At 44.7% G+C, this 25,546-nt stretch overlaps 1 protein-coding gene across 1 annotated transcript in view; it reads left to right on the top strand.

Moving 5' to 3' along the window:
* Window positions 1-25,546, top strand: part of LOC132591064 (protocadherin-19-like) — a 75,625-nt gene that overhangs the window by 13,984 nt on the left and 36,095 nt on the right. Inside the window, exon 4 of the mRNA XM_060263950.1 lies at window positions 3,776-3,948. Within this exon, the coding sequence (XP_060119933.1) occupies window positions 3,776-3,948 (173 nt within the window). The remainder of the gene's footprint in view (window positions 1-3,775; window positions 3,949-25,546) is intronic.

The raw sequence follows: 25,546 nt of genomic DNA, 5'->3' as shown, positions 1-25,546 counted from the left end.
AGACCTGTGCTTTGTGATCCAGAAGCTCTAGATACTTAAACTGGCAGGCACCAGCGTCAGAATATTATTATGCTGCCAGATTAATTTAACTCAAACTGTGAATTTTAAATTTTTTAAATTATTAATGGGTTTTTATAATGTTTAGATGTTTTTACTGTTAACTAAGTCTTATCTATTACCTTGTTGTACATGTATAGATGTTGTTAGCCGCCCTGAGCCGCCTCGGTGGGGAGGGCGGGATACAAATAAAATTTATTATTATTATTATTATTATTATATTATTAGACTGGAGAAGTCAGACTTGCCATTAGAAATCTTTGGATGTCCCCCAACTGACAGCCACAGTAGTGATTTCCTTCCCAGCAGAGATCAGCAAGTATCCTTGAGCTTTGGCCTTTGTAGGAGTCCTTAGGAGCTATATCCTGTACAAGCTCTTGTGACTGGGCTCTGCAGGTAGCTGACTGGCAGTTGACTGAGAGTAGATGTTGAGCAGCCTAATACAAAGTGGGAGGGAGAGACACATCCGAGAATAGTAACTGAAGGATCAGAGAGAGGCAGGACAGTTCAGGTCAAGTAGGAGATAGAGCATCCAAGAAGCAGCAGCAAAGGGGATGGTGACAGCTGCTCAGTTGGGAATGGTCTTCTCCGGGAAGACCAACTATTCAGGCTGAGAAGTAGTCTTAGAGGTTAGTGTATAAGGCTTGGTCATAAGACATGAAGTCAGGTGGAGGAACTAATACCACATCATTGTTCTGGAAGCACAATCTCGGTCTGCAAGTTTTGTGATGGAAATAGAACATTGGTGGAACAGACAGTAAGGCTGGACTGATGGGAAGTCTGGTTTGAGACCTCCTTTACCAGCACCTTAATGTGACACCTTGTCTACTGCTCTATATTTGTTGCAAACTTTTGTCTGGGAAAGATGTGGGTTCATTTGAGGGTTAATGTCTGACTTTCCTAAAGAGAGATTCAGGTGGATAGCCATATTGGTCTGAAGTAGCAGAACAAAGTTTGAGTCCAATGCTAACATTAAGACCAACAGAATTTTATTCAAGGTAGTCCTGACCTGGATAGCCCAGGCAATCCCAATCTCATCAGATCTCGGAAGCTAAGCAGGGCTGACCCTGGCAAGTACTTGGATCGGAGACGTTCTTGGAATACCAGGAGTTGGAATTATTCAGCCATTATTCAGGCATTATTCCGGAATTATTCAGGCATTATTCAGCCACCTCCCTGAATATCCTCAAGGCCCCCATTAGGGGTCAGTCATCAGAGGCCGCCATGACTTCCAGGTGCAGACACACATACTCACACATGCATACATGCGCATATAAATACAAAAATACCAAAAAACATTCAAGGTATAAGATTTTGTGTGCAAGCACACTTCTTCGGATATGTATCTGAAGAAGTGTGCTTGCACAGAAAAGTTGATACCATGAATAAAATTTTGTTGGTCTGCAAGGTGCAACTGGACTAAAACTTTGTTTTCCTAAAGAGGTGAACATTGTTCTCTTCTCTTCAGTTTTGTGCTCGCAGTCCTGTGAGGTAGGTTAGGATGAGACCGTGTGACTGGCTGAAGTTCACCCTGCAAGTTTCCATGGCAGAGTGGGAATTTGAACCAAAGTCTAGTCCAATAAGCCAATCCACCCCCTAGCTTTCACTCACAGGGCTGTTATTTATCTCATTTAGCTGCTGTTGCAATGGCATTTTGGCCTTTTGACACCATAATGAGTCACGGCATGCAGACCTGGAGCTCTGGAAGCTATCACATACAGCTGGTGCCATATGCAGTAGTGAAGAAAAGCAAAAAACTATTTTAGGACTGGTTTGGTTGACCTCATGGGCCATCAGACATGGGCCTTTGTGGGGTGAGATTGGCAGAGGAGGGACAAGGTAAAGGCAGGCAACATGGGCAGATCACGTGATTGCTCCCACCTGTGAGCAAGATATGCAAAAAAAAAATGAAAAAAAGAGACTACCCTCTGACTCTTTTTCTGGTTGCCTCCTTGAGGACCAAACTAGATAGTACGTTTTTCAGCCATTTGGGTTGTAGTTCTCCTGACCCAGCTCTTGTTGCCCACAGTCACTTGGCAGCTGCTGGGAACTAGTTTGGTGTAGTGGTTAAATGTGCTGACTCTTATCTGGGAGAACTGGGTTTGATTCCCCACTCCTCCACATACAGCTGCTGGAATGGTCTTGGATTAGAAATAGCTATTGCAGGAGTTGTACTTGAAAGGGCAGCTGCTGTGAGAGCCCTCTCAGCCCCACCTACCTCACAGGGTGTCTGTTGTGGGGGGAGAAGATATAGGAGATTGTAAGCCTCTCTGAGTATCTTATTCAGAGAGAAGGGTGGGATATAAATCTGCAGTCGTCTTCTTCTAATTCTTCAAACACTGCAGAGGCTTGATTTTGATTGGGACTGTAGCATGGGTGGAGAAGAGGCTTCAGTCTTCTTGCCCTGTGCTGTAGAGCTGACCTGAAACAGCTTCAGGGGGCAGTATTTGTCCTATCGGGGGGCTGTATGTGCACATTTCTCCCCCCCATGTTTTAGTCCCTCTCTCACTTAGGGGGTGAGATGCCACTGGGGACATGGGGGGGATGCCACTAACTGTGGCTCTATACCACTTCCCATATAAATCAGGATGTGACATAGGGTAGCTCTAGGAATTGCTGGAAGCACTATGGTTTTACCATAGAGTTTCTGGTGATTCTTAGAGCTACTGTCTGTCATGTCCACATTATTACTGAAAGTAACTTAATGTCAGATGCCATGCTATCTCTTAAAAAAAAAAATTCCCACCGTTGCCCTGAACAGAATCTCCACCTGCTAGATATCCTTCAGCTCCCTAGTTCAAAATCCATTGAGGATTCAAGTTCTCCTACATTTGTTTGTTACTCTTAATCACCATTGTCCTTCATAGAACCCAATAAGGAGTACATGAGGTTCTCAGGAGCTCTCCTATCTATGTACTGACCCATCCCCAGACTTTCTTAGCTTCAGCAAGTTGGCTGTGCTGTGTGCTTTCCAAATGTACTTCAGGACCATGTACATTTCAAGCTGCCTGCCAGGGAAAGCTAGCCTTAAAGGACATGTGTTACTTAAATATTACATCAGTTACGTGGATACCTCTCCCAGCTGCTGTGTATCACTCGGTGTTTCCTGTACATTTGCTTAACCCAGCTTGGGAGTTCTGCTTAAGCAAACCTGGTAATACTCAGCCTTACATTGTTCATAATCATAGGAGACTTTTGTTCCTCCGCCGTTGGAGGAGTTCAGAGTTGTACGTGTCACACTGTGCTGAATAGGCTGAGTTGCGGTTGTACTTTGTCTCTTCTGATTACTCTTCTCGCACAGAAGGTGTCTCTCCCCCCCCCCCCCTCCCCGGCCCATCTTGCCTTTAGTGCAGCTTTGGCTGCGCTTTGCTCAGACTCTCTCCTTCTTCTCGCTTTGTTCCACAAGCAGTGACTTTTTCTTTTGCTAGCAAGAATAAGAGCAAGAATCATCTGTATTTTTCTCCCCCTCTCACATACCTTGAGGCTGCCTCCAGTTCTTGCTAGCTTTAGTATGTGACGAGTATTCAGATCAAGGGTTGTAGCTGCTGCTCTCTTGTCCTGAAATGACCCCCTTATGGCTTCTCATTGCCCCTCTTGGGTGACGGAAACACTGTGGGATCGCGCTGGAGGCTTCCAACACCCTCTGGACCAAGAGGGACTTTCACCTCCTCTGATGTGGTTTGGTGGAGTAAGTCATTTTTTTCCCTCTTACACCCAGCAGTTCAACATTCAAGGACCTGGAGGGGAACAGCCTGAAAGACAGCGGGCATGAAGAGAGCGACCAGACAGACAGTGAACATGATGTCCAGCGTGGCCTGTACTGTGACACGGCTGTGAACGATGTTTTGAACACTAGCGTCACTTCCATGGGGTCTCAAATGCCTGAACAAGGTAGGTTGGATTGTTTGCCAGTGCCACATTGTGCAGTTCTACATATATATAGAGAGAACAGGCTCGCAACTGGCTTTGCTACTTGTTCCTTGTCACCTGTGTTTCCTTCCCTGTTAGCCTGAGCCTGTGGACTGGGATGTTATGGAATGTTTGTGAACATTTTAACTTCTCAATGGAATAGTGAATGCAGAAGGACTGTGTTATTCTTTGGAAGAAAGTGAAGGATCTTCAGAAAACCTCAGAGAAGATCTAAAGGAAGGGTGGTATTGGTAAAAATTCTGGCTGGAGAGTCCAGAATGTTGTTTGTTTGTTTGTTGGACTTATATCCCGTCCTCCCTGCCGAAGCAGGCTCAGGCCGGCTCACATTGAAAGGTCATAAAAACCAGAATTAAGAAGCCGTCACATACAAATATAAAGCACGCCATAGATAAAAACATATAAAACAATATCATAAAACAATGGAAGGTGCTATTTGATCTAACAGTTCCAGGTCACAGTAGAGTGTTGAAGGTGGGCCCAGTAGTGCCTGCTTCTTTTTGGGCCAGATGGTTTAATATCTGTTTTTTCCGTTGTTGTAAATTTTAATTCAAAAGTGCCTGGTGGAAGAGCATTTTTTAATTCAGAAAGCCACTGTGACTGGCAAGACAAATCTAAGGGAGGTGGGGGTTTGTGACAAAAGGCTGCCCCTGAATTTCACATTGACCATTTGAATTAAGTGGCCTAGCATGGGGCTGGCAGTTGCTATCCTATCCTTCTCTCATGCTTGGCTTCTAAAGAGCTATGGTACACATGGTCCTATGAACTTGCTGCTCCAACATGTTGCTGGGCCTTACTGTTGTGTGCTTTTTTTTAAACAGAGGCTTATGGACAGCGTAAGTACTTTAAAAATAGCACATCCAATGTCTTCCAAAAAACATAGCAGCGATAGAAATCTTGTGCGGTCTTGCTTGGAGAAGAAAAGCGGTGCAAAAAGCTTGATTTCTTAAAAACTATGGAAGCCTTTTTGCAGATGTGTGTGGGGGTTACCCAGTGATGAAGGATATGTCCTTTGTACATACTCAGACACACTGTCCTCTTGGTTCGAACAGTTTCATGTGCAAGTCCTGACGCTGGAAATATGTTTTGTTGATACACTAACTCCTCCTTGCCTGTATTTTTATTTTTATTGAGGGATGTCGCCATCACTTCCCGCACATACTTGGAGCCATCGTATCCTCCAGGCTAGAATCCAATGCTAAAGTCATTTCAGACTGCATCTTGCGGATGCAGAATTTTGGCCCATTCATAAAAAAGAAGTAATGCTTTAGAAGCACAGGCATCTGTTTCTAATCAAAGCATGATGTTTGGTTCTTGCTGCTTGATAAATGATGCTGGTTTGACCTGCTGCAAAATGTTTCACTCATAACAAGAAGTCCCCAGTGAGCCGTTTTGCCCAAGACGGAGGCGTTCCGCTGTTCCTCTCAGTCCCTTTCAAAACCTATTTCCTCTTCTTGGCTATTACAATTTAATATCGTGCTAGCTGGGGTTTATAAAACATACGGGGGAAATATAAATATGTATTTAAGGGACACTACGCTTTTGATCCTGGTATTTTGATAGCAATACACACATGGGGATGCATCTGTATGTATGTGGGTGGAAATTTATAAACTATTGTGGTAGCAACAGACAGTCTTTAACAAGGAATGGTTTATTTAGGGAAAAAAACCCCTATCTGGGCAAAATGTAGATTGGTGCAATGAACCACACAACATTTTCCTTAGTCCTTTTGGGACAAGTTTCTTTGGTATCCTTTTAGATGAAAATCAGCAACTGGGCAGGCATGCAGGAATCACAACTGGTGATTCCTAAAGCTACCCTATGCCTGGGCTTTCTCTGGAAGTGACACAATGGAGCTGATGATGCTGACTTTTAACTTTCCTTTTCTTGGTCAGTTAGGGCAGCAGGCGGGAAGCTCTTGGGTGGTGCTGGTCTGTTGGGATAATTTGAAGGATGGAAACAGAAAGATGGCATCATGCAGTGTCTTGATGTCACTTCTGGATAAGTGATGTCTAGGAATTTCCTGTCTCTATGCCCTGACTTCAAAGAAGAATCGTGGATTTATACCCCGCCCTTCTCTCTGAATCAGAGACTCAGAGCAGCTTACAATCGCCTTTATCTTCTCCCCCCACAACAAACACTCTGTGAGGTGGGTTAGGGCTGAGAGGGCTCTTGCAGCAGCTGCCCTTTCAAGTACAACCTCTGCTATAGCTATGGCTAACCCAAGGCCATTCCGTGACAGACACTAGCTGACACCTTTTGAGATTATCTTTGGAAGACCTCTTCCAATAGGGAATTAACACCCCACAGAAAAGACTTTTTCCCCCTCAGAATTTTCAACTGACATGACTGGGAGAAACTTCTGTTGTCCAAAATGATGGTGGTGTAAATTCCCAATCTGAATACATTTTTGTTTAATGGATTTCCTGTAATATCATTATTAGAATATTTTGAATATTAATCTTGAAACACTTTTCCATAATTTGGATGTTCTTAATCTTTATATCCTTAAAAACAATAATGACATCAACCCATCTCTTACCAAGCTGCCTTATACTGAATCAGACCCTCAGTCCATCAAAGTCAGTATTGTCTACTCAGACTGGCAGTGGCTCTCCAGGGTCTCAAGCTGAGGTTTTCACACCTATTTGCCTGAACCCTTTCTAGTTGAAGATGCCAGGGATTGAACCTGGGACCTTCTGCTTCCCAAGCAGATGCTCTACCACTGAGCCACCGTCCCTCCCCCTTGTTTTAGAAAGAGGGAAACCATGGTGTTTCTGTGTATTTGTGTGAGATTGTGTGATCTCAAACTGAGGAAGGTCTTTTCTAATATTGGTTTTGACAAAAAAAAGTAAGATTTGGTTCAACTGGCAGACTTTAAAAATCAAAGAAAAAAGAGAGGGGGGAAAATTGTTAAAGAAAGGAGAGTGGGGAAAAAGGCAAGGGTTTGGAAACACTGCATTTTTGTTGCCTGAGGAAAGTGTTGAACTTGGAGGGATTGGTGATTACTTCACTTGCCTGTGATGGGCTGGCTTAGTAAGCAGCAAACATGCTTGGTTGGGTGGAAGTTTAAGAATTCTTTGGCCTTTTGGCCAGTTAGGGAAAGTTTTTGACAGCTAAGAGGAGAGAGAGAGAGACCTGAAAAAGCCTGAGGAAGAAACAGCCTAGGATAGTGTTATGTGAGATGGATACAGAAGGATCAGAGATACAGGCTGCAGTCCTAGGAGCATTTTCCTGGGAGTAAGCTGCATTGAATAAAATGGGACTTACTTCTGAGTAGAACTGCTTAGGATTGCTCTCATGGTTACTAAAATATCCATGTGAGAGATCTCCAGTCAGAGAAAACTTTGGGGGACAGAGTTTATAGATGAGAGGATGAGATGTGTTTTTCTTCTAGCTTTTGTTTTTGGAGGGGGGTGTCCTTGCTTAGTTTGCTTTATAAATTGACATTAGTTGTACCTGTAACATTTCTTAAGGAACCACTAAAGTAGTATTCTGAATACTATGCTGAATAGCTTGATGGTATCAAGTTTAAATGCTGAGTCAGACAAGTTCCAAAATGCACTTAAGGCTTGAGGAGGTGGCGGTTTTCCACTGACAGACTATTTGTCATACATGTTATCTGAGATCCACTCTGATTAGCAGTGGCTCTCTGGAGTCTCCAGCAGAGAAAAAGGCCTTTTCTGATACCTGTTATCGATCTTCTAGCTGGAGGTACCGGGGCCGGCTACATGCAAAGCAGGTGGTCTATAACTGAACCCAAACTCCGTATCAGGCAATTGTATCTCCCTGTCTTAGTGAAGAAGTGCTCTGGTTCAGTCACAGACCATCTGCTTTGCATGTAGAAGCTCCCTGGTACAATTCTGGATGTCTCCAGCAAGAGGATCTCCTTTAACAGGTACTGAAACAGGCCCTATTCTCTGCTTGAGACCTCAGAGATCTGCTGCCAGAATTGCTCCAGGATCCGCTGCTCGGCTTATCCTGGGGCTCTTTTCACTTCATTCCTGGTCAATAATAATAATGCAAAGGAGCCCTATAGGGCATCAGCCTACCAAAAACTTTGCATTTTGGAGGTCCCAGTTTCAATTCCTAGCATCTCCCATTAAAGGATCTTAGGTTGCAAAAAGACTTTTTTTTTCCTACCAGAGACCTGCTGCCAATCAGCCAATACTGACTGAGAAAGTGGACAGTCTCAAGCTAGGTAGTCCAGCGGGAAGGGAGGAGAGCCCTGGAACAAACTGTGCTGAGTGGCCCTTGAGGCCTCACTGCAGGGGTATCAAACTCCTGGCTTTTTTTTGAGCAGGAACGCACAGGAACACAGTTCCAGTTGGCTTGGCACCAGGGGGTGTGGCCTAATTTGCAAATGAGTGTTGCTGGGCTTTTTCTTTTTAAAAGCCCCGTGTGAAACTATGGTGATGCCAGGGGGTGTGGCCTAATATGCAAATGAGTTCCTGCTGGCTTTTTCCTACAAAAAAGAGCCCTGATCAAACTTATTATGAGGGCCGGATCTGACATAAATGAGACCTTGTCAGGCCAGGCTATGTATGTCATAAAATGTAATGCCAGGTAGCACAGATAGAAATTTTATAGAGGACACAGACAAACACAATTAAGGATTGAAATAAACTTAAAATAAAGCATGCTTAAAACATTAGCACTTGTTGGTCCTAACTGTGCTTTTTTGGTAACTTTCCCGTGCAATCCAGGGAACTGGGCAAAGGAAGCTCTGGCTCTTTCCTCCCTTCCCCAGGGGACCAGGAGGGGGAGGAGCCTCAGCTAATAGAAGGAAGAGAGGCTTGGCTCATTAGCTCTGCTATGCGATTGAGAGAACCTGGTAAAGCAAGCTGTTCCTCCTCCCCAAGGGAGGAGCCACAGCCATGGAGAAAACAGAGGCTTTGATCTGCAGCTCCTGTGCCACATGTTTGACACCCCTGCTTTATTGTTTTCTGTGAAGAGTCTTAGCTAAGGGGTCCCTGAGATATCAACAGAGTTGCTGGAACTTGGGTTTGCTTGGTGGGCCACTAGGGCAGTAGCTCGCTGAGAATTAAATGGTAGGTCTGCTCAGACCTTGCTGCTGGTCAGGTCTGAGTTGAGGGATCCCTACGGAACTGCCAGCCTCACCAGGTCTTGCTGGCCTGCTTTAACTTCCCAGTCCACCCCTATTGAAGAGGAAAAGCTGTGTTGTGGACAGAACAGAGAGGAGGAGAAGGAATGATGAGGCGCACCCAACTTCCATTCCCTCCCTTATGAGTAGAAAGGGAGCCCTCTGGGAAACCCCCACATTGTGACAGGCCCCGATGGACTTGTTCCTTAGGCCGTTATCCCACATGATGTCCATCCTAATCCACAGTCCGTGGATGTTCTGTCTGTGATTTACTGAGCTGTTTTTGGATTCTGTATCTAGTGGTTTGTTTTTCTTCTTTACGGGTGCTATATTTGCACACAGTTGGCTGTGTGCTCCAGTAGGGTGTGCAGAATCTAGAAGAAACTGGCATAGTTTGTTTGTGCCTACAGATGGGGGAGACCTTGACAATATGTTCCATTTTAGGGATTGTGAAACATGCCAGCAAATGCAAAAGGGTGTGTGTGGGGGGAACAAGCCTTACAAGTGTAATTAAGTTTCTTTGAAATATGTGAAAAGCCTGATGGAGGAGGTTGGGAGCATGGTTGGTACAGGACTTCCAAGATGCGTCTTGCATTGCTGTTGTTTGTATAGGGCCTCCTTCTAAGGGATGCACCTCTGTTTGTCTGGGTGGTGATTTTGAAATCCTGGAATTAGAATGGAAATAGTAGTAGTGCAGGCATGCAGGTTAGCCTTATTCAGAACCAGTCACCTCTTGCTTGCTTTCCTTGAGCTTCTCTGGGCTCATCTACTACAATGTGACTCTGAGTGTCAGTTTGGTATAGTGGTTAAGTGTGTGGATTCTAATCTGGGAGAAGTGGGTTTGACCTTGGAGCTGGAGTGACCTTGGGTCAGTCATAACTCTCAGAGCTGTTCCTCTCAACAGCAGTTCTGGAAAGAGCTGTCTCAGCCCCACCTGCCTCACAGGGGGACTGTTAGGAGGAGAGGACCAGAAGGTGATTGTAAGTCATTCTGAGATGCTTTTGGGTAGTAAAAGATGGGATATCAGGGTATCAATTCTTCTTCTTCTTCTTCTTCTTCTTCTTCTTCTTCTTCTTCTTCTTCTTCTTCTTCTTCTTCTTCTTCTTCTTCTTCTTCTTCTTCTTCTTCTTCTTCTTCTTCTTCTTCTTCTTCTCCTCCTCCTCCTCCTCCTCCTCCTCCTCCTTCTCCTTCTCCTCCTCCTCCTCCTCCTCCTCTTCAAGGGACCTGTTCACATATTCCATGTTTTGCTGTGCATCAAGTGTTGAATAGTCTGCTGATGAGAAAGTCAGCAAAATGCAAGCCAATTCTCACGTTACGGAGTACCTGTTTTTATGGCCTGAATTATCCTGGTGGGTGTTATCACTGGGAACACATGGATTTCCCAGCAGGGCAAGTAGACCCTCCGGAGTGTTCCATACCATCAAATCATGCAGAAGGGAGGTTGAAGCCCACTCTCCACACGGATCATAGTCCTGATCAAATCAGGCAGCCCACATGTGAGAAGAGAAACGAATCAGCTACTTATGCTGGTAGGGTTTCCAGCCTCCAAGTGGTGGCTATAAATCTCCTGGGATTGCAACTGATCTCCAGGCAACAGAGATCAGTTCACTTGGGGACTATGGCTGCTTTGGACCCAATGGCATAATACCCCACTGAAGTCCCTCCCTTCTTGAAACTCCGCCCTTCTCAAGCTCCACCCCCAAAATCTCCAGATATTTCGCAGTCTGGAGCTGGCAACCCTATACGCTGGACTGTTACACAGGAAGAGGACCCCAGACTTACATATGTGTGCTCTGACGTGTGACTCAACCTGGGCATACAAATGTGCCCCTTGTTGAACTCTAATTTTTTATTGGCATGCAAGAGATGTCCACTGGGCTTTGTTCCTTCACTGTCCAAGTAGTATAATTCTTCCACCGGAAGAAAAAGATTCCTGAATCTTAATTCTGGGCATACGCTGCGAAATGACTTCAGTTAACCCGGTAAAACTTTCTAAATGGGAGTTGGTGGTGGCCACTTTCCAATTCCCCACTGCCAGCCATGCTTAATGAGAGAGCTGTGATATCTGCCGCAATAATGTATTTTCCGGACAACCTTCTTATGGGTAGAGATGAAAAAATTAAACATTTATAGATCTGTGCTATGGAAGTTTAAAATCTTCCAGACCCAGACTCTTTCTGAAAGAGGTAGCATTTATTATACTGTTATAAGGAAGACAAGGGTTTTTAAAAAGAAAGGTTTATGGAGGGGGATGAGAGGAAGGGGAAGGCACAGGAAAAACGATTGCTCAGCTTTCAGGTTGATCAGTTATGTCTTTTGTAAGTTACATTTATGATATACTTTTATAGTGTTTACCATGCACGTTTACTCGGAAGTAAACCCCACTTTGTTTAGCAGGCCTTACTTTTGGATAAATTTGTTTTGGATTACAATGTTAATATAGTTTCAAGTGTTATCATCTATATTTTATACTCCTTATATTTTAAAGTAGTTTTTGTAAATTATCTGGGGCATTTTCAAGAAGGTCTGATCAGGACTCAGGGGTCTAAAGCAGCAACTGTGCATTTTCCCGAGTGATTAGCAGATTTCTCTGGTTCTTTTAGCAGTCTGGAATTTTGCTTGGCCTTGAGTTTCACCACTTCTGAATTCTGGCTTAAGAAAACCCCTGTAACTAATTTCAGAACTGGTACACGCACAGTATGCTGCAGTCTCCAGTTAATTTGCATCTCCCCCTATCATGTTCCTGATGCTCTCATAAGCATCGATAAAATATTTTAAAAAATATCTTGGTGTAGCATTGAGATACTGGTTTTGTGCATTTTATCCACACATAATGGAACACTATGCAGAAAGAATCTTGATGGAGTGGTATGATCACATCAAAGAATACTTGTGTTCATTGTTTGACCAATTCACACATACACAATGGTGACATTGGGGGAGGAAAGGACCACGAAAATAAAGAAAGCTGCTACAAATTGCATATGAACAGTCTTTACAGATCCAGTATTTAAAAAAAAAATGGAAAAATGGAGTTCCAGTTCAGAAGCACGGACAGATAATCAGTCCCTCCTCCTCCTCCTCTTTTTCTTTGGGAGAGCCAGTTTGGTGTACTGGTTAAGTGCATGGGCTCTTATCTGGGAGAACTGGGTTTGATTCCCCACTCCTCCACTTGCATCTGCTGGAATGGCCTTGGGTCAGCCATAGCTCTTGTAGAGTTGTCCTTGAAAGGGCAGCTGCTGTGAAAGTCCTCTCAGCCCCACCCACCTCACAGAGTGTCTGTTGTGGGGGAAGAAGATATAGGAGATTGTAAGCCGCTCTGATTCAGAGAGAAGGGCAGGGTATAAATCTGCAGTTCTTCTTCTTGGAGAGCCAGTTTGGTGTAGTGGTTAAGTGTGCGGACTCTTATCTGGGAGAACCAGGTTTGATTCCCCACTCCTCCACTTGCACCTGCTAGCATGGCCTTGGGTCATCCATAGCTCTGGCAGAGGTTGTCCTTGAAAGGGCAGCTGCTGTGAGAGCCCTCTCCAGCCCCACCCACCTCACAGGGTGTCTGTTGTGGGGGAGGAAGGTAAAGGAGATTGTGAGCCGCTCTGAGACTCTTCGGAGTGGAGGTCGGGATATAAATCCAATATCTTCTATCTTCTTCTTCTTCTTCTTCTTCTTCTTCTTCTTCTTCTTCTTCTTCTTCTTCTTCTTCTTCTTCTTCTTCTTCTTCTTCTTCTTCTTCTTCTTCTTCTTCTTCTTCTTCTTCTTCTTCTTCCCAGTCTCTAGAGAACTCAAGAGCTTAAACCCTGCTTCCTATTTTGGTTGGTCTGACGGAAAGGCTGTATATGATTTCTGCTGCATTCCCAGTATGTCAGGAATTGCTTCTTGAAACCCATAAATTGGAGCCCTTGTATTGCTGCTTCTTGCGTGAATGAACATTTTCATCATGGTGCCTAAGTACCTGTAAATTGAGATTGCTGATGATCTCGAAAGCTTTCCAATAAAGGTGGCTACTGCTAGTCTCTCACCTAATATTGTGCGGAGGAGGTGCAAAATGCCTTAATGTATTCCATGCAAATATTATGTAAATGGAATTTATGTGTGAACAAGATATGCAAATGTGATGTGGTACTACAGGCTGTGATAACTTTCTAATGGAACCTCGGGGGTGATCCCTGTCACCTTAATCTCCCCGAAGCCAGTTGCTACTCTTGTAGCTGCAAATATCTAAAATAGTTTTCATTGATGCATACAGCGTGTTTATATTGGATTCATGGGAGGCTGCTTCTGTGCTTATAGCTGGAGGGTTGCTGAAATTGTGGGGAGGGGGTCTTGGTGGTCATTGGAGTCAGTCATAACCTACCTGACTGCTAGGGTTGCTGTTTCCGGGACTGCAAATTCCTGGAGATTTTGGGGGTAGAGTCTGGAGAGGGCGGGGCTTGGGGAGGGGAGGAACTTCATTGGGGTATAATGCCGTAGAGTTCCAAAGCAGCTGTTTTCTCCTAAGGAACTGATCTCTGTTGCCTGGAGATCATTTGTAATCCCAGGAAATCTCCAGACACCTCCTGAATATATGCAACTCTACTGACTGCTAAGGTCATCTTCCACCTTTTAGATGCTCCACCTTCTTAGATTAGGTGGGTGTCGACCTGACAAAGGGCCTTCTTGATTGTGGCCACAAAACCATGGAATTCTCTCTCTAGGAAGAATGGTCTGTTCCCTTCTGTCTCTGTCTTCTGCCACCAGGTGAAGACTTTTTCATTTTGTCCGGCATTCCCTCAGTGATCCCTCCTTCCTCTCTTGTGTTTGCACTGTTGCCTTATGCATTTTAGACAGGTGCTTTAGGTTTGGTTTTAATGGTTATGAAGATTAATTTTTATTGTGCCTTGTTTGAACTGTTAACCACCTTGGTGGCCCTAAATTGGGAAGAAAGGGAGCAAACAAATCTTGAAATGAAATTAATAATTGATTTACTTTATGTATACGTCCACCCTTCTCACTGAGACATTACAACAGCATTACTTGGAGCAACAAAACAACATTAGGGATGCTGTGAAATCTCTGGCTTTTGATATTTATTGATTTTGCCTTGCAAAATTCTCATTAAAATAAGCAACACATTCAAATTGCTGCCTGGTAGGAATTCTCCCTGTTCCGATTCAGGTTGTCACAGAACAGAATGGCATAGCTATTCTTTTAGCCTATTTGCCACTGGTGTGCTCCACTTTAGAGTGGTTGGATTTACATTTACATATTATCATCGTGGAATTGCACTAGGGATGGGCATGAACTGCATTTTTGCAGTTCGGTTCATGGTTTGTGGGTGAACCATGAATCAAATCATGAACTGGTTCACTGGTTCACAAACCGAACCAGCTTGCATCGGTTTGTGAGCCATTTAAAGTTTAAATCCCTGATTCTGCTTCACCTGGCTTTTCACAGGGAGCAGAAAGCAGTGGTTTAAATGGCTCCGAGCCATTTAAATCAAACAGCTGAGCTGTTTTTTTCACGAAGAGCAGAAAGCCTGCTCTTCACAAGCAACCATGAACTGCATCAGAACTGCATCAAAATTATTGGAAGTTCATGGCAGTTTTTCAGTTCACAAAGATTGCTTTGTGAATTACGAACCACCCAAAATAAATGACAAACTTTAGTTCATCAGCCGGTTTGAGTCCATCCCTAATTGCAACATGGCCTATTAAATGCTTACACAATGAGGCATGGAAGGATGGGAAATGAAATACTGTGGGGAAAGGAAGTATGGGATGAGTTAGATTTGGATGGGTGGTGTGGATTTTTGATAGCCAGGCCTCAGATTCAGCAGGAGCTCACAGGAGCGCACCTCCTGAAGCTTTCTGACAGTTCCTCCTCTTTCTCCCCACCTACCTTGTCAATGGAAGGTTCAGCTGCATAGCAATCCCTGGATTAGGAGAGCGGGGAGCCAGTCAAACACCAGGGGTTTTGCCATTCCCCCAGCAGCCCTCATTAACCCCTGGAGAAGCCCACGCCACCCTTTCTCCACTTCTTATGTGATTTTGGGTGGCGGGTGACTTGCTGGCCTTTTGACTGGGGGTGGGGTGGCCAAGGAGAGCCCCAGGCAAGTGAGGCCTGCTTGGGCTGACTGGATCTCTAGCCAGCCCAAGCAGGGCTTGCTCACCTGGGGCTCTCCTTCCTTGCATCAGGTTGCTTTTGCCTGGGGGGTGCATATGCTAATGAGTTATGATAATGACCTCCACCACCTATTTTTCTACAAAACAATCCCTGTTGATAGCCATCCTGTGTTTTGCCTTGGGAGGATGAGCTTCACAGAGGAACCTGTCTGGGGTGTGTGTGTGTGTTTCCACAGCCCTATTTTAGACATGACATAAATATATGCGTTCATCGCAAGCTACAAGAAATCTCTCTTGACACAGCCGACGTCTCAGCGATGCTCTGGGACGGTTGAATTTCCTATGTCATTGTTTGGGATTTGTCAATGAAAGCAGAACTGATTCAAGCTGATGGGGGAGTCAGGAGATTGATTTGAAGGCAGGCAGGGAGGGAGGGTCTAGTCCCCAAATTTGTAGGCTCCCCCTGCTTCAGCACTGAGAGTCTTGACAGGCCTGGGTAAATGTTCCCATTGTGGTAAAGCCTGTGACTGCTGGAATAACTTGCTGTCGTCTGTGCTTTAATGGAATGGCTCCAAGGCCTGACCCTCCACGCTTGCCTTCTGCCTTTACAGGAAGTCCCTGGCTCTTTTCCTTTTCCCTTCTGAATTATTGAGGCTTCTCCTCCCTAGCGGTAGAGTCTTTTTCAAAGCAGAGTCTGTCCGCGTGGTGTTGGAAAGGCGAGGCGGTGGTGCTGAAGCATCATCTCAGGCCCTGTTGCTCGGCTTATTTTAGAATCGGAACTGATCCCGGTGCTCTTTTTTTTTAAAAAAACTTTTTGATGGTCTTAATGATTGATTAGAATAATTTCATCAGCTGGGAAAATTGCTTTTAATTGCTCTAATATGCACCCAATTTGGAGTTCATTACCGCACTGAATTGTTTTCCTTCCCCTGCTAATTGATACCAAATGGAACATACCGGAACCCACACTAATGCGCCGGTCCTTTGGCGTGCAGGCAGGAAAGTACCTGCCTCGGAGTTAATAATCTGTTTATTTCCGAAGGTGCAGAGCGATTGCCTTGAACGTACTCGAAGTATTTATTTATCAGCTCTTTCATCAACTGAACTTTCACGTCGCAGGTTTGTTTGGGGGAAAACAAGGCTCCGGAGGAACCTGATGACGCCTTCCTAAATCTGATATCTGCTAGGAACTGTCTGTTTAAAAAGTTGCCAGTGTCGAATATGGAACTCTTTGAGTGTGTATATGTAGCACTTCAAAAATAAACACCCACCAAATCTCTTAACTAAGACTATCCAGATTCTGTGCAGCAAAAAACTCTGGATTGTGCTACTTGTATAATTTATGCATGTTATACATACCATATGTCTCTTGCATTGCCAAATTTAGTCTGCTTCTGCTCATCGTGGGGGTGGGGGAGCTGAGAGCCCATGTATTAGACTGAAGCCCTGCCGTTTGATCCCTGGAAAATCTGCTCACATACATTCAAGCCTGCCATTATATCCTTGAGGGCTAGAAACTTGCTTGCTGTTTTAAAAAGAAAGCAAGCTAAATTGAGTTGGTTGCATGGCAGAGGAATCACTACCTCCTTGCATAGGATGGTGTACTGGTGAAGAGCAGCAGACTTTAATCTGGAGAACCGGGTTTGATTCCACACTCCTCCACATGAAGCCAGTTGGGTGACCTTGGGTCAGTAACAGTGTTCCCTCTAAGCTGAGTTACTGTGAGCTAGCTCACAATTTTTCTAGCCTCTGGCTCACACATTTTTGTCTTAGCTTAGGAAAAATGGCCCCAGAGCACACCAATTTATGCAGTAGCTCAAAAACTTTAATGCCAGTAGCTCACAAAGTGCAGTTTTTGCTTACAAGACTCCACAGTTTAGAGGGAGTATCACAGCACTTTCAGAGCTCTGTCAGCCCCCCAAATAAGTCTAGCTTGCTGCCAGTAGTGCAGAATGCTAAAAGAGCTAGAACTTCTGGCTGCCAGGCAATCTTAGGGTCTCCTGGCTATACTATTCACAATGCCATATTATTATTGTTGTTATTTATTAGTGATAGGCAATACTCCCTGTGGAGTCTTGTGAGTAGAAAATCTACTTCATGAGCTACTGGCATTGAAATTGTGAGCTATTGCATAAATTAGTTTGCCCTGGGGCCATTTTTCCTGAGCTAGCTCACACTAGCTCAGCCTAGAGGGAACATTGGTGACAGGTGCTGTAAGGGAATAAAAACCAGACACATCCCTTTGCCCCAGGTTTATGGCCTAAAATGCAAGAAACACAAGTGGAAGGGAAGGGAAGGGGGGGGGAAGGTGGTGATCAACTTGACAATGATGTAGAGAAGGGGGTTAATAGGCGTTTATATACAGCAGGGGCCAGGCTGACCTTTCGTTGTTATTATTTTTGGAGAGATGGACCTTCTCTCCATTACTCCTGTCTGTGATTTGTTTTAGTAAGGATCTGCATTTTGGTTAAATACATGGACTTCTAAGTCTACAGGCCCCCAGACAAAAGATACACTCTGGGGTTTCCCTCAGACCACACAGACCCCCTCACCCCAAAGATCAGATGAAAACAAATCATCCAACTTGTTATCCATTAAAATAGGGAAATACTAGGGATCATCTCTGTGTGTACTGAGAACTTCCGAACACCATACTTTCCTTCTCCCATTTTTCTTCACGACAGCCTTGTAAGGCTGAGAATCACTCTCTCATCTGCCTCCCATTCTTCTCAATAATCTGAATAATCTGATCTCAATAATCTGAATAATCTCTGAATCCGATGAAGACAGAGGTCCTCTATCTGAGCTGGGGTGGCCCGGGAAGGGAGATCTGTTTGCCGGCTCTTGACAGGGTGCCACTGATACCGGCCCCTAAAGTCAAGAGCTTGGGAGTGCTCCTGGGGTCCTCTCTGACAATGGAGGCCCAGGTAGCAGCCACTACCAAATCTGCCTTTTTTCATCTTCGGCGGGTACAGCAGCTGGCTCCTTTTCTGGAACATGACAATTTAGCTATGGTGATCCATGCTACAGTCAGCTCGAGAACAGATCATTGTAATGCTCTCTACTTGGGGCCACCCTTGACCCTGACTCGGAGACTACAGCTAGTGCAGAACACTGCAGTGCAGCTGTTAATGGGGCTCCCTAGATGGGAGCACATTCAACTAGTGCTGAAAGAGCTGCACTGGCTGCCTATTGTGTTCTGAGTCTGTTTCAAGGTGTGGTTTTTCGCCTTTAAAGCCCTTTATGGTGGGGGGCCTGCCTATCTATGGGACCACCTTTCTTTGCGGTCCCCAAAGAGTACTGTGTTCAGGGACACAAAACCTATTGTCCATCCCTGGACCAAAGGAAGCCAGGCTGTGCTCTACACAAGCTGGGGCCTTCAGCCAATTCTGAAGTTGTCCCCAGACTCGAGTGTGGAGCTAGGGCCTTTTCGGTGGCAGCACCAGAAATGTAGAATGCCCTCCCAGATGCCACGAGGGCCCTACGAGATCTTTCTCAATTCCACAGGGCCTGCAAAATGGAATTGTTCTGACAGGCCTTCAACATCTAACTGGGAGAGAACTGCCACCTTACACCACTGAGGACCTATGAACGTTGTAGGATCACTAACCGCAAAAAGAAAGATCCCGCCATACCAAAGATGTACAGCACCACCAAATGTTTTAAATTGTATTTTATTGGTTTTGAATTGTAGTGTAGAACTGATTGTTAGCCACCCTGAGTCCGCTTGCAGAGAGGGTGTGATAGAAATTGAACGTAATAGATAGATAGGTAGGTAGGTAGGTAGGTAGGTAGGTAGATAGGTAGGTAGATAGATAGATAGATAGATAGATAGATAGATAGATAGATAGATAGATAGATAGATAGATAGATAGATAGATAGATAGATAGAAGTCTGCTGAATTTATAGCTGCATTCCACCAGCACTTTGCCCAGTCTCTCAAGGCCGTGGAATTTTGTCTCCTGAGTTATCTCTCCTCGAGAACTCTGCTACTTATCTGGGTCTGGTTAGGCTGTATACGGATGTTACTGTTGATCAGCAAACTTCTAGACCCTGCCTTTGGACAGAGAAAGCCAGCTGGCTCTAAAAATCAGGAGACGCAGAGTTCCAATGTATTGATCAGTAGACACAGTAGTATGCAGGAACCACTGTCTTCTGTTGGTAATCTAGCAGGAGTTGCAAAACCTCTAGTCCTGTATAGTCCTGTATAACTTCTGAGCTACCAAGATGAGCACAGCCTACCTGACATAGATGACAGTCCATTAGAGACTTGGTAAATCTGTTTTGGCTTGCTGTAGGCCAGCCAATTCTGTAGTTGTCCCCAGACTCGAGTGTGGATCAAAAAATGAGGCCCAGTGCAAGGAGATATAGTTGTTCAAATCTGGAGGATGCCTCAGATTTCCAGAAAAATCCCCAAAGTTAAAAAAGTAGGAGTGTTCATCCTCCTCAAATAGAGAAAAGACTGATACAAGTAGACTGATACAATAGAGAAAAGACTGATACAAGTACCTATGCGCTTATCTCAACTTCTCAAAAATCCAATGGAGGTCTCACAATGTCATCGTTGGCTTTATGGTATTGCCTGGGAAATGCCAACTTGGCTTACTTATTTGATATGATTTAATCTTTCCTCCAAGGATTTAGGGACGAGTTTACAGGGAAGGTGAAGCTGAGAGAGGCAGCGAGAATTTGAGGCCACTCCCTAGGTGAGTGAGGATTTGAACCTGGGTCTCCACAGTCCAGGTCTAACCAACGGAACACGATAGCTGTCTCTTGTTAATGTAGGACAGATTGTGGAAGGGAAAGCAAAACGCCCTTTCTCTTCAGCTGTAGGTTTTATTTACATTTATACAACAAAATGGTTCAAGCACAAACCGGTTTAAGCATCGCACGTGGAAATGCATACCTTCCTTCCCCAAATAGGTCCCCTTCCCAGCCTCTCAGCAAAGCGGGAAGCTGCCTGTGTGCAATCGCTTCTGACACTGCAAAGCTGCGCGGCGCCGTGCTCCATAAACGATGGCACGGACCAGATGCTCATAGCATAATTGAAAATTCCATTTTATCAGAATAGCATTTGCTGTCAGAAAGTTTTATCTTTACTTCAACAAAGAGGTTGATTAGATCCCTCAGGGCCTGAATTAGCATCTCCATGGCTGGATACCCTCTTTTGCAATTCATGGAGTTATTCCTCCTTTGGTTTTTCTCACACTGAGTGCTTTTTAAAAAAGGGGAAAGGAAAAGGAAAAAAAACAACAACCAATGCCTCTGCTCTCTTGCAAACCCATTTGTTCCAAAAGTTTAGCTCCTTCATTGCAGTTGAGTGCAAAGAGACAAAGACGTGTTTAATTTCTTTGGCGGCCCTTTCATGTTGCGTTACTGAGCGCAAAGACATGTATTGATCGGATTTTTAATGTTAATAAATAGGTCAGTTGACAAAATGTGTGTGTGTTCAGATTTTCTGTTTAGAACATGGGTGGCAGTATGGCGAGGCAGGAAGCAGTTAGATGGGAGGAGACATTTGTCAGCCTTGGTGAATCTGGCAGACACTGAGAGCTGAGTGCTGAAAATGCCTGGATCGTGCAGTTGGTCAGTTGGTTAGAAGATGCCACTTAGAGAAATAGAAAGCTAGGGTGGCAGGTCTCCCTCAACAGTAAGTTGCCCAGGTGGAAGGAATTCAGCAGGTCTGAGGGCTTTATAGCAGGTCATAACATGAGATCACCTGATTTCTCTGACCAATAATATTCTAGACCAGGAGAGACCAAACTGTGGCTCAGGAGCCACATGTGGCTCTTTCACACATATTGTGTGGTTCTCAAAGCCCCTCCCCCATCCCATTGGCCAGCTTGGTGACGGTATTACTCTCCTTAAATTCCTTCCTTCCTTCTCTCAAACATTTGGTGCTCATGTCTTGCAGCTCTCAATCATCTGATGTTTATTCTCTATGGCTCTTACGTTAAGCAAGTTTGGCCACCCCTGTTTTAGACGGTGCTTCTAGTATCTCAGCTTCAATTGCTTGTTTTCTCCTCTAGCCTGTAGCCTTAGTAATATGGTGCCTGATCTACAGGACTGTGGACCTGTGTTACATAACAGTATCCTTGCCTGATCCCATACTTGCTGGGGGCTGTGATGCTCATGCCCCCCCCCCCAAATGATGACATATACATTTAGAGGGAGAAGGCATCCCTGTATTTTTTGTAGATGCTGCAGAGCTGCCCTCTCAATTGAAGTGAATGGGGAAACCTGCAAGAGAGCCATGTGCATTAGAACACTTAGGATTCTGAATCAAACATATGAACATATGAAGCTGCCTTATACTGAGTCAGACCCTCGGTCTATCAAAGTCAGTATTGTCTTCTCAGACTGGCAGCGGCTCTCCAGGGTCTCAGGCTGAGGATTTTCACGCCTACTTGCCTGGACCCTTTTTGGAGATGCCAGGGATTGAACCTGGGACCTTCTGCTGACCAAGCAGATGCTCTACCACTGAGCCACCATCCCTCCCCAACTCTGTTAGGTTCAGTTCAAATGTCCAAAAGCAAGGAGAGTTTGTGAAGGGGGCAAGGCTGAGAATTCCAGTTGCAGAAAAAGAAGTAACCCTCAAATTTGAAGGGACCCAGATTAGGGCATTGTAGCAAACCAGAGTTAGTTGAAGACCTGTTTCCAATCCCAGGCAAGACAGGGATACTTGGACACCTACAGGGCTGGCATATGCCCTGTTAGCCAGTCATGAACATAGAGCCAGTTTTTTGATCAACTCTTTATCGGTTCATTGACTTCTTGTGTCACAGTATTCCTTAATGGTGCAGTCTGCTACAATAAACTTTTCAGGCACACATTTCTCACTCAGCTTGGGTTATGCTCCCCTGTCCTTGCTGTGTTGCTGCTCCACTAGGCAGGGAATTGTTTAAATAGACATTTCAATGAATCACAAATCGTATCAACTAGTCATAAATAAACACTTTGTTAAAAAGCAACAACCTTCCATTTGCTGTTCATCTAGTCTTTTGTGATGTTAATAATGGCTGATCTGTTTGGATTGGCAACATTTTCATGTATGCAGTTCAGGGGGGAGAAAACAAAACCTTGATGCGAACTTAGTTCAGCAGGCATTTGAATCCATTCAGTACCAATTCAAACAGGCCAGCTTGTATCTGATTGTCACAGTTGAATAAGTTCAGAATTTGCAGTATCTTTAGAATGAGCAAGCCCTGTAGTGGAAGCCATTAACTCAATTTGTGCCTGTTACGAGTAAAGCCCTGTGGCGCAGAGTGTTAAAGCTGCAGTACTGCAGTCCTAAACTCTGCTTACAACCTGAGTTCGATCCCCGGTGGAAGCTGGATTTTCAGGTAGCTGACTTGAGGTTGACTCAGCCTTCCATCCTTCTGAGGTCGGTAAAATGAGTACCCAGCTTGCTGGGGAGGAAGCATAGATGACCGGGGAAGGCAATGGCAAACCACCCCGTAAAAAGTCTGCCGTGAAAACGTGAAAGCAACGTCACCCCAGAGTCGGAAATGACTGGTGCTTGCACAGGGGACCTTTCCTTTCCTTTCCTAGAACGAGCAAGCCCTGTCGTGGAAGCCGTTAACTCAAATTGTGCCTGTTACGAGTAAACTCCAGTTTGTTCACCTTATCTGAATTGACCCTTGCATGCAAAAGAAGAGCAGTTTGTTCTTTCAGCATCAGGTGCCATTTCCAAACTCCTGCTTTAATACGACAACAACATCCATTGCCGGCAGCAAGAAGTGTTAAAAACTCATGCCTGTAGATATAAATTGTAGCCAATTGGATTTAAGGGCACACTGGTAAGCAGGTCTGTAATCTCCTTTGTTTGCACATAGAGCTTTTATTAAGTATCAGAGGCACTGGGAAAACTTAGTCTAATTTGTTTCTCCTCACACCTTGTTATATAAAATAACATAATGTTGGAATGTGTCTTTCATTGGAGTTAATGAATCCAAGGTCACAGGAGTTAGCCAGAGATTGCAGCTATAATTGTGTCTCTTTGCCAGCGACTGCAGGAAATGGTATCCCAGATGGGAACCTGCTGATGATTTCCCTTCTGTTTAAAGGCCACCTGGAAAGGAAAATGAAAGTCGGGCATGTGGCCTTTCTGGCTGAGACCCGCAAGGTGTTTTCCATTTTAATATATATATTTCTCCCCCCTGCTGTTTTTTCCCTTTGAAATGAAAAATTCCAGTATGCCCATCTTATGTGCTATATAGCTGTCTGAGTAGCTAAAGGACCGGCCGGGTTTTGAAAGTGCATGTACCAAGGGAGCACCAGCTAATTAAAGGAAAGGGGAAGTGGGCTTCATTTAGAAGTTCACCTTTTCTTTTGTGTTTTCGTTTCTGTTAACACATACATTATACCTCCCCCCTCCAATCAGGAAAGTGTACAGCACAGTTGCCTTCAAACGGGTGTAAAAATCCATGAGTTTTTAAAAGAAGGTCATCTGGAACCCCAAAGGCCTTGGGCTGGGGTGGGCGGCCGGATGTATGTGAGAGTTTGAGCTTCTGAAATGGCTGATGGCCAACAGGTTAAGTCTGCCCACCTCTACTACAGCTCCATTCAGCACTGCAGCCTCAGAAGAAGAAGAAGAAGAAGAAGATGAGATTGGATTTGTACCCCACTCCCCACTCTGAATCTCAGAGGCTCACAATCTCCTTTTCCTCCCTCCCCCACAACAGACACCCTATGAGCAATGTTTCCTCTAAGCTGAGTTAGTGTGAGCTAGCTCACAGGTTTTTAGCCTCTGGCTCACAGATTTTTGTCCCAGCTCAGGAAAAATGGCCTCAGAGCAAACTAATTTATGCAGTAGTTTACAGCTTTAATGCCAGTAACCCATGAAGTACAATTTTTGCTCACAAAATGCCATGGCTTAGTGGGAGTATTGCCTGTGAGGTGGGTGGGGCTGAGAGAGCTCTCACAGAAGCTGCCCTTTCAAGGACAGCTGTGCGAGAGCTATGGCTGACCCAAGGCCATCCCAGCAGCTGCAAGTGGAGGAGTGGGGAATCAAACCTGGTTCCCCCTGATAAAAGTCTGCGCGCTTAACCACTACACCAAACTGGCTTTTCATTTTTTTTAAATCCCTGTTGGGACTTTCTGGCATACCTTTCATACACGTTGTTTTCTGCTGCTGTCCTGATTATGCAAGTTGCTTTCTTTCTTGTCCATAGAACGCATTCTGACATTGGATGGAAGAAAACAATAGCAGAAAAATAGCTGTTTTTCTTTTAAGAGAACGTTATGGCAGCAGACAAACCAGTGATTCATCTGATTCTTTGGAGTTTGATATACTGGATTAAATGTAAAAAAATAAATAAATGTTTTTTTGCCTTGGAATCGCAGAAGCTTCATGCAGTATCCCTGTTTCTCCATGTTCCCCAGTTAAGAGAAAATGCTGTTCTAACAAATGACAAAGATGATCTGACTCAAGTGGTAAAAGGTTCAAAACTTCAAAAAGGTTACCTTGCTACAGCTCCAAGTCCGGGTAAGAGAAAGAATGGCCAAAGTGGCTCAACATCTAACCAATGAGATGATGGAGCTGTCAAGAGTACCCCAGTGAGAGAATTCTCTTAACCCTTTCTTTCCCAGATCCTCTTGCATGCAGAGTTACATTATCCAACATGATAGACCCTGTCAACAGGCCTGTAGCTACAGTGGGGCTGAGGGGGGCAGGGCACTCAATTCAATCCCCCCCCCTTTCATATGTATTGCCCCTCCTTTGGAGGGCCTCCATTCTGTCCCCTTTGCTCACCACCGCTCTGAACAAGTGCAGCATAGCTCGAGAAGGAGACAAGCTCTGCCATTTCTTTTGTAAGTTGCCCCCCTCCCCTGTAACTTGGGCACCTTCCTGATGCGGTTCATGATCTAGGCAGTGAGCACTGCAAAGTCCTGCTTGTAGTCCTCGAGGTCCGATGTTATTTTAGCCCCTGCAACCCCCCCCCCAGCACCTAAAATTTTCTTCCCTGGCCCCCCCCCCCTAAAATTTTCTGGCTATGGGCCGGCCTGTCGAAGGATTTTTTAAACTCTAAAGTCTCTGAAGCACCATGTACAGTGAGGGTGCTGGGAAAATAAGCCATCATCATGTTAAAAGCTTGCTGAAGATCTGAGACTCTCACTTTATAATCCCATGCAGAGTATCCCCAATCCAGCACATGTGTTTCAGTGGATTTAGACTGCAGTATCTCTTCATAGGATTGTAGTACCATGTCAAACACTCCTCAACGCGCTAGCATGTCTTGTTCTCATAACCCCCCCCTCAAAAAAAAACAACCCCCCCCCAAAACTATCAGCCAACTCTGTTTTGAGTCTCCTAAGCTACCTCTGGAAGAACAAATCATCCTGTCCTTTCTGTGT

The sequence above is a fragment of the Heteronotia binoei genome, unplaced genomic scaffold (assembly GCF_032191835.1).
Source record: "Heteronotia binoei isolate CCM8104 ecotype False Entrance Well unplaced genomic scaffold, APGP_CSIRO_Hbin_v1 ptg001402l, whole genome shotgun sequence".
NCBI classification, from domain to species: Eukaryota; Metazoa; Chordata; class Lepidosauria; order Squamata; family Gekkonidae; genus Heteronotia; species Heteronotia binoei.
This window is presented reverse-complemented; position numbering and strand designations above follow the sequence as displayed.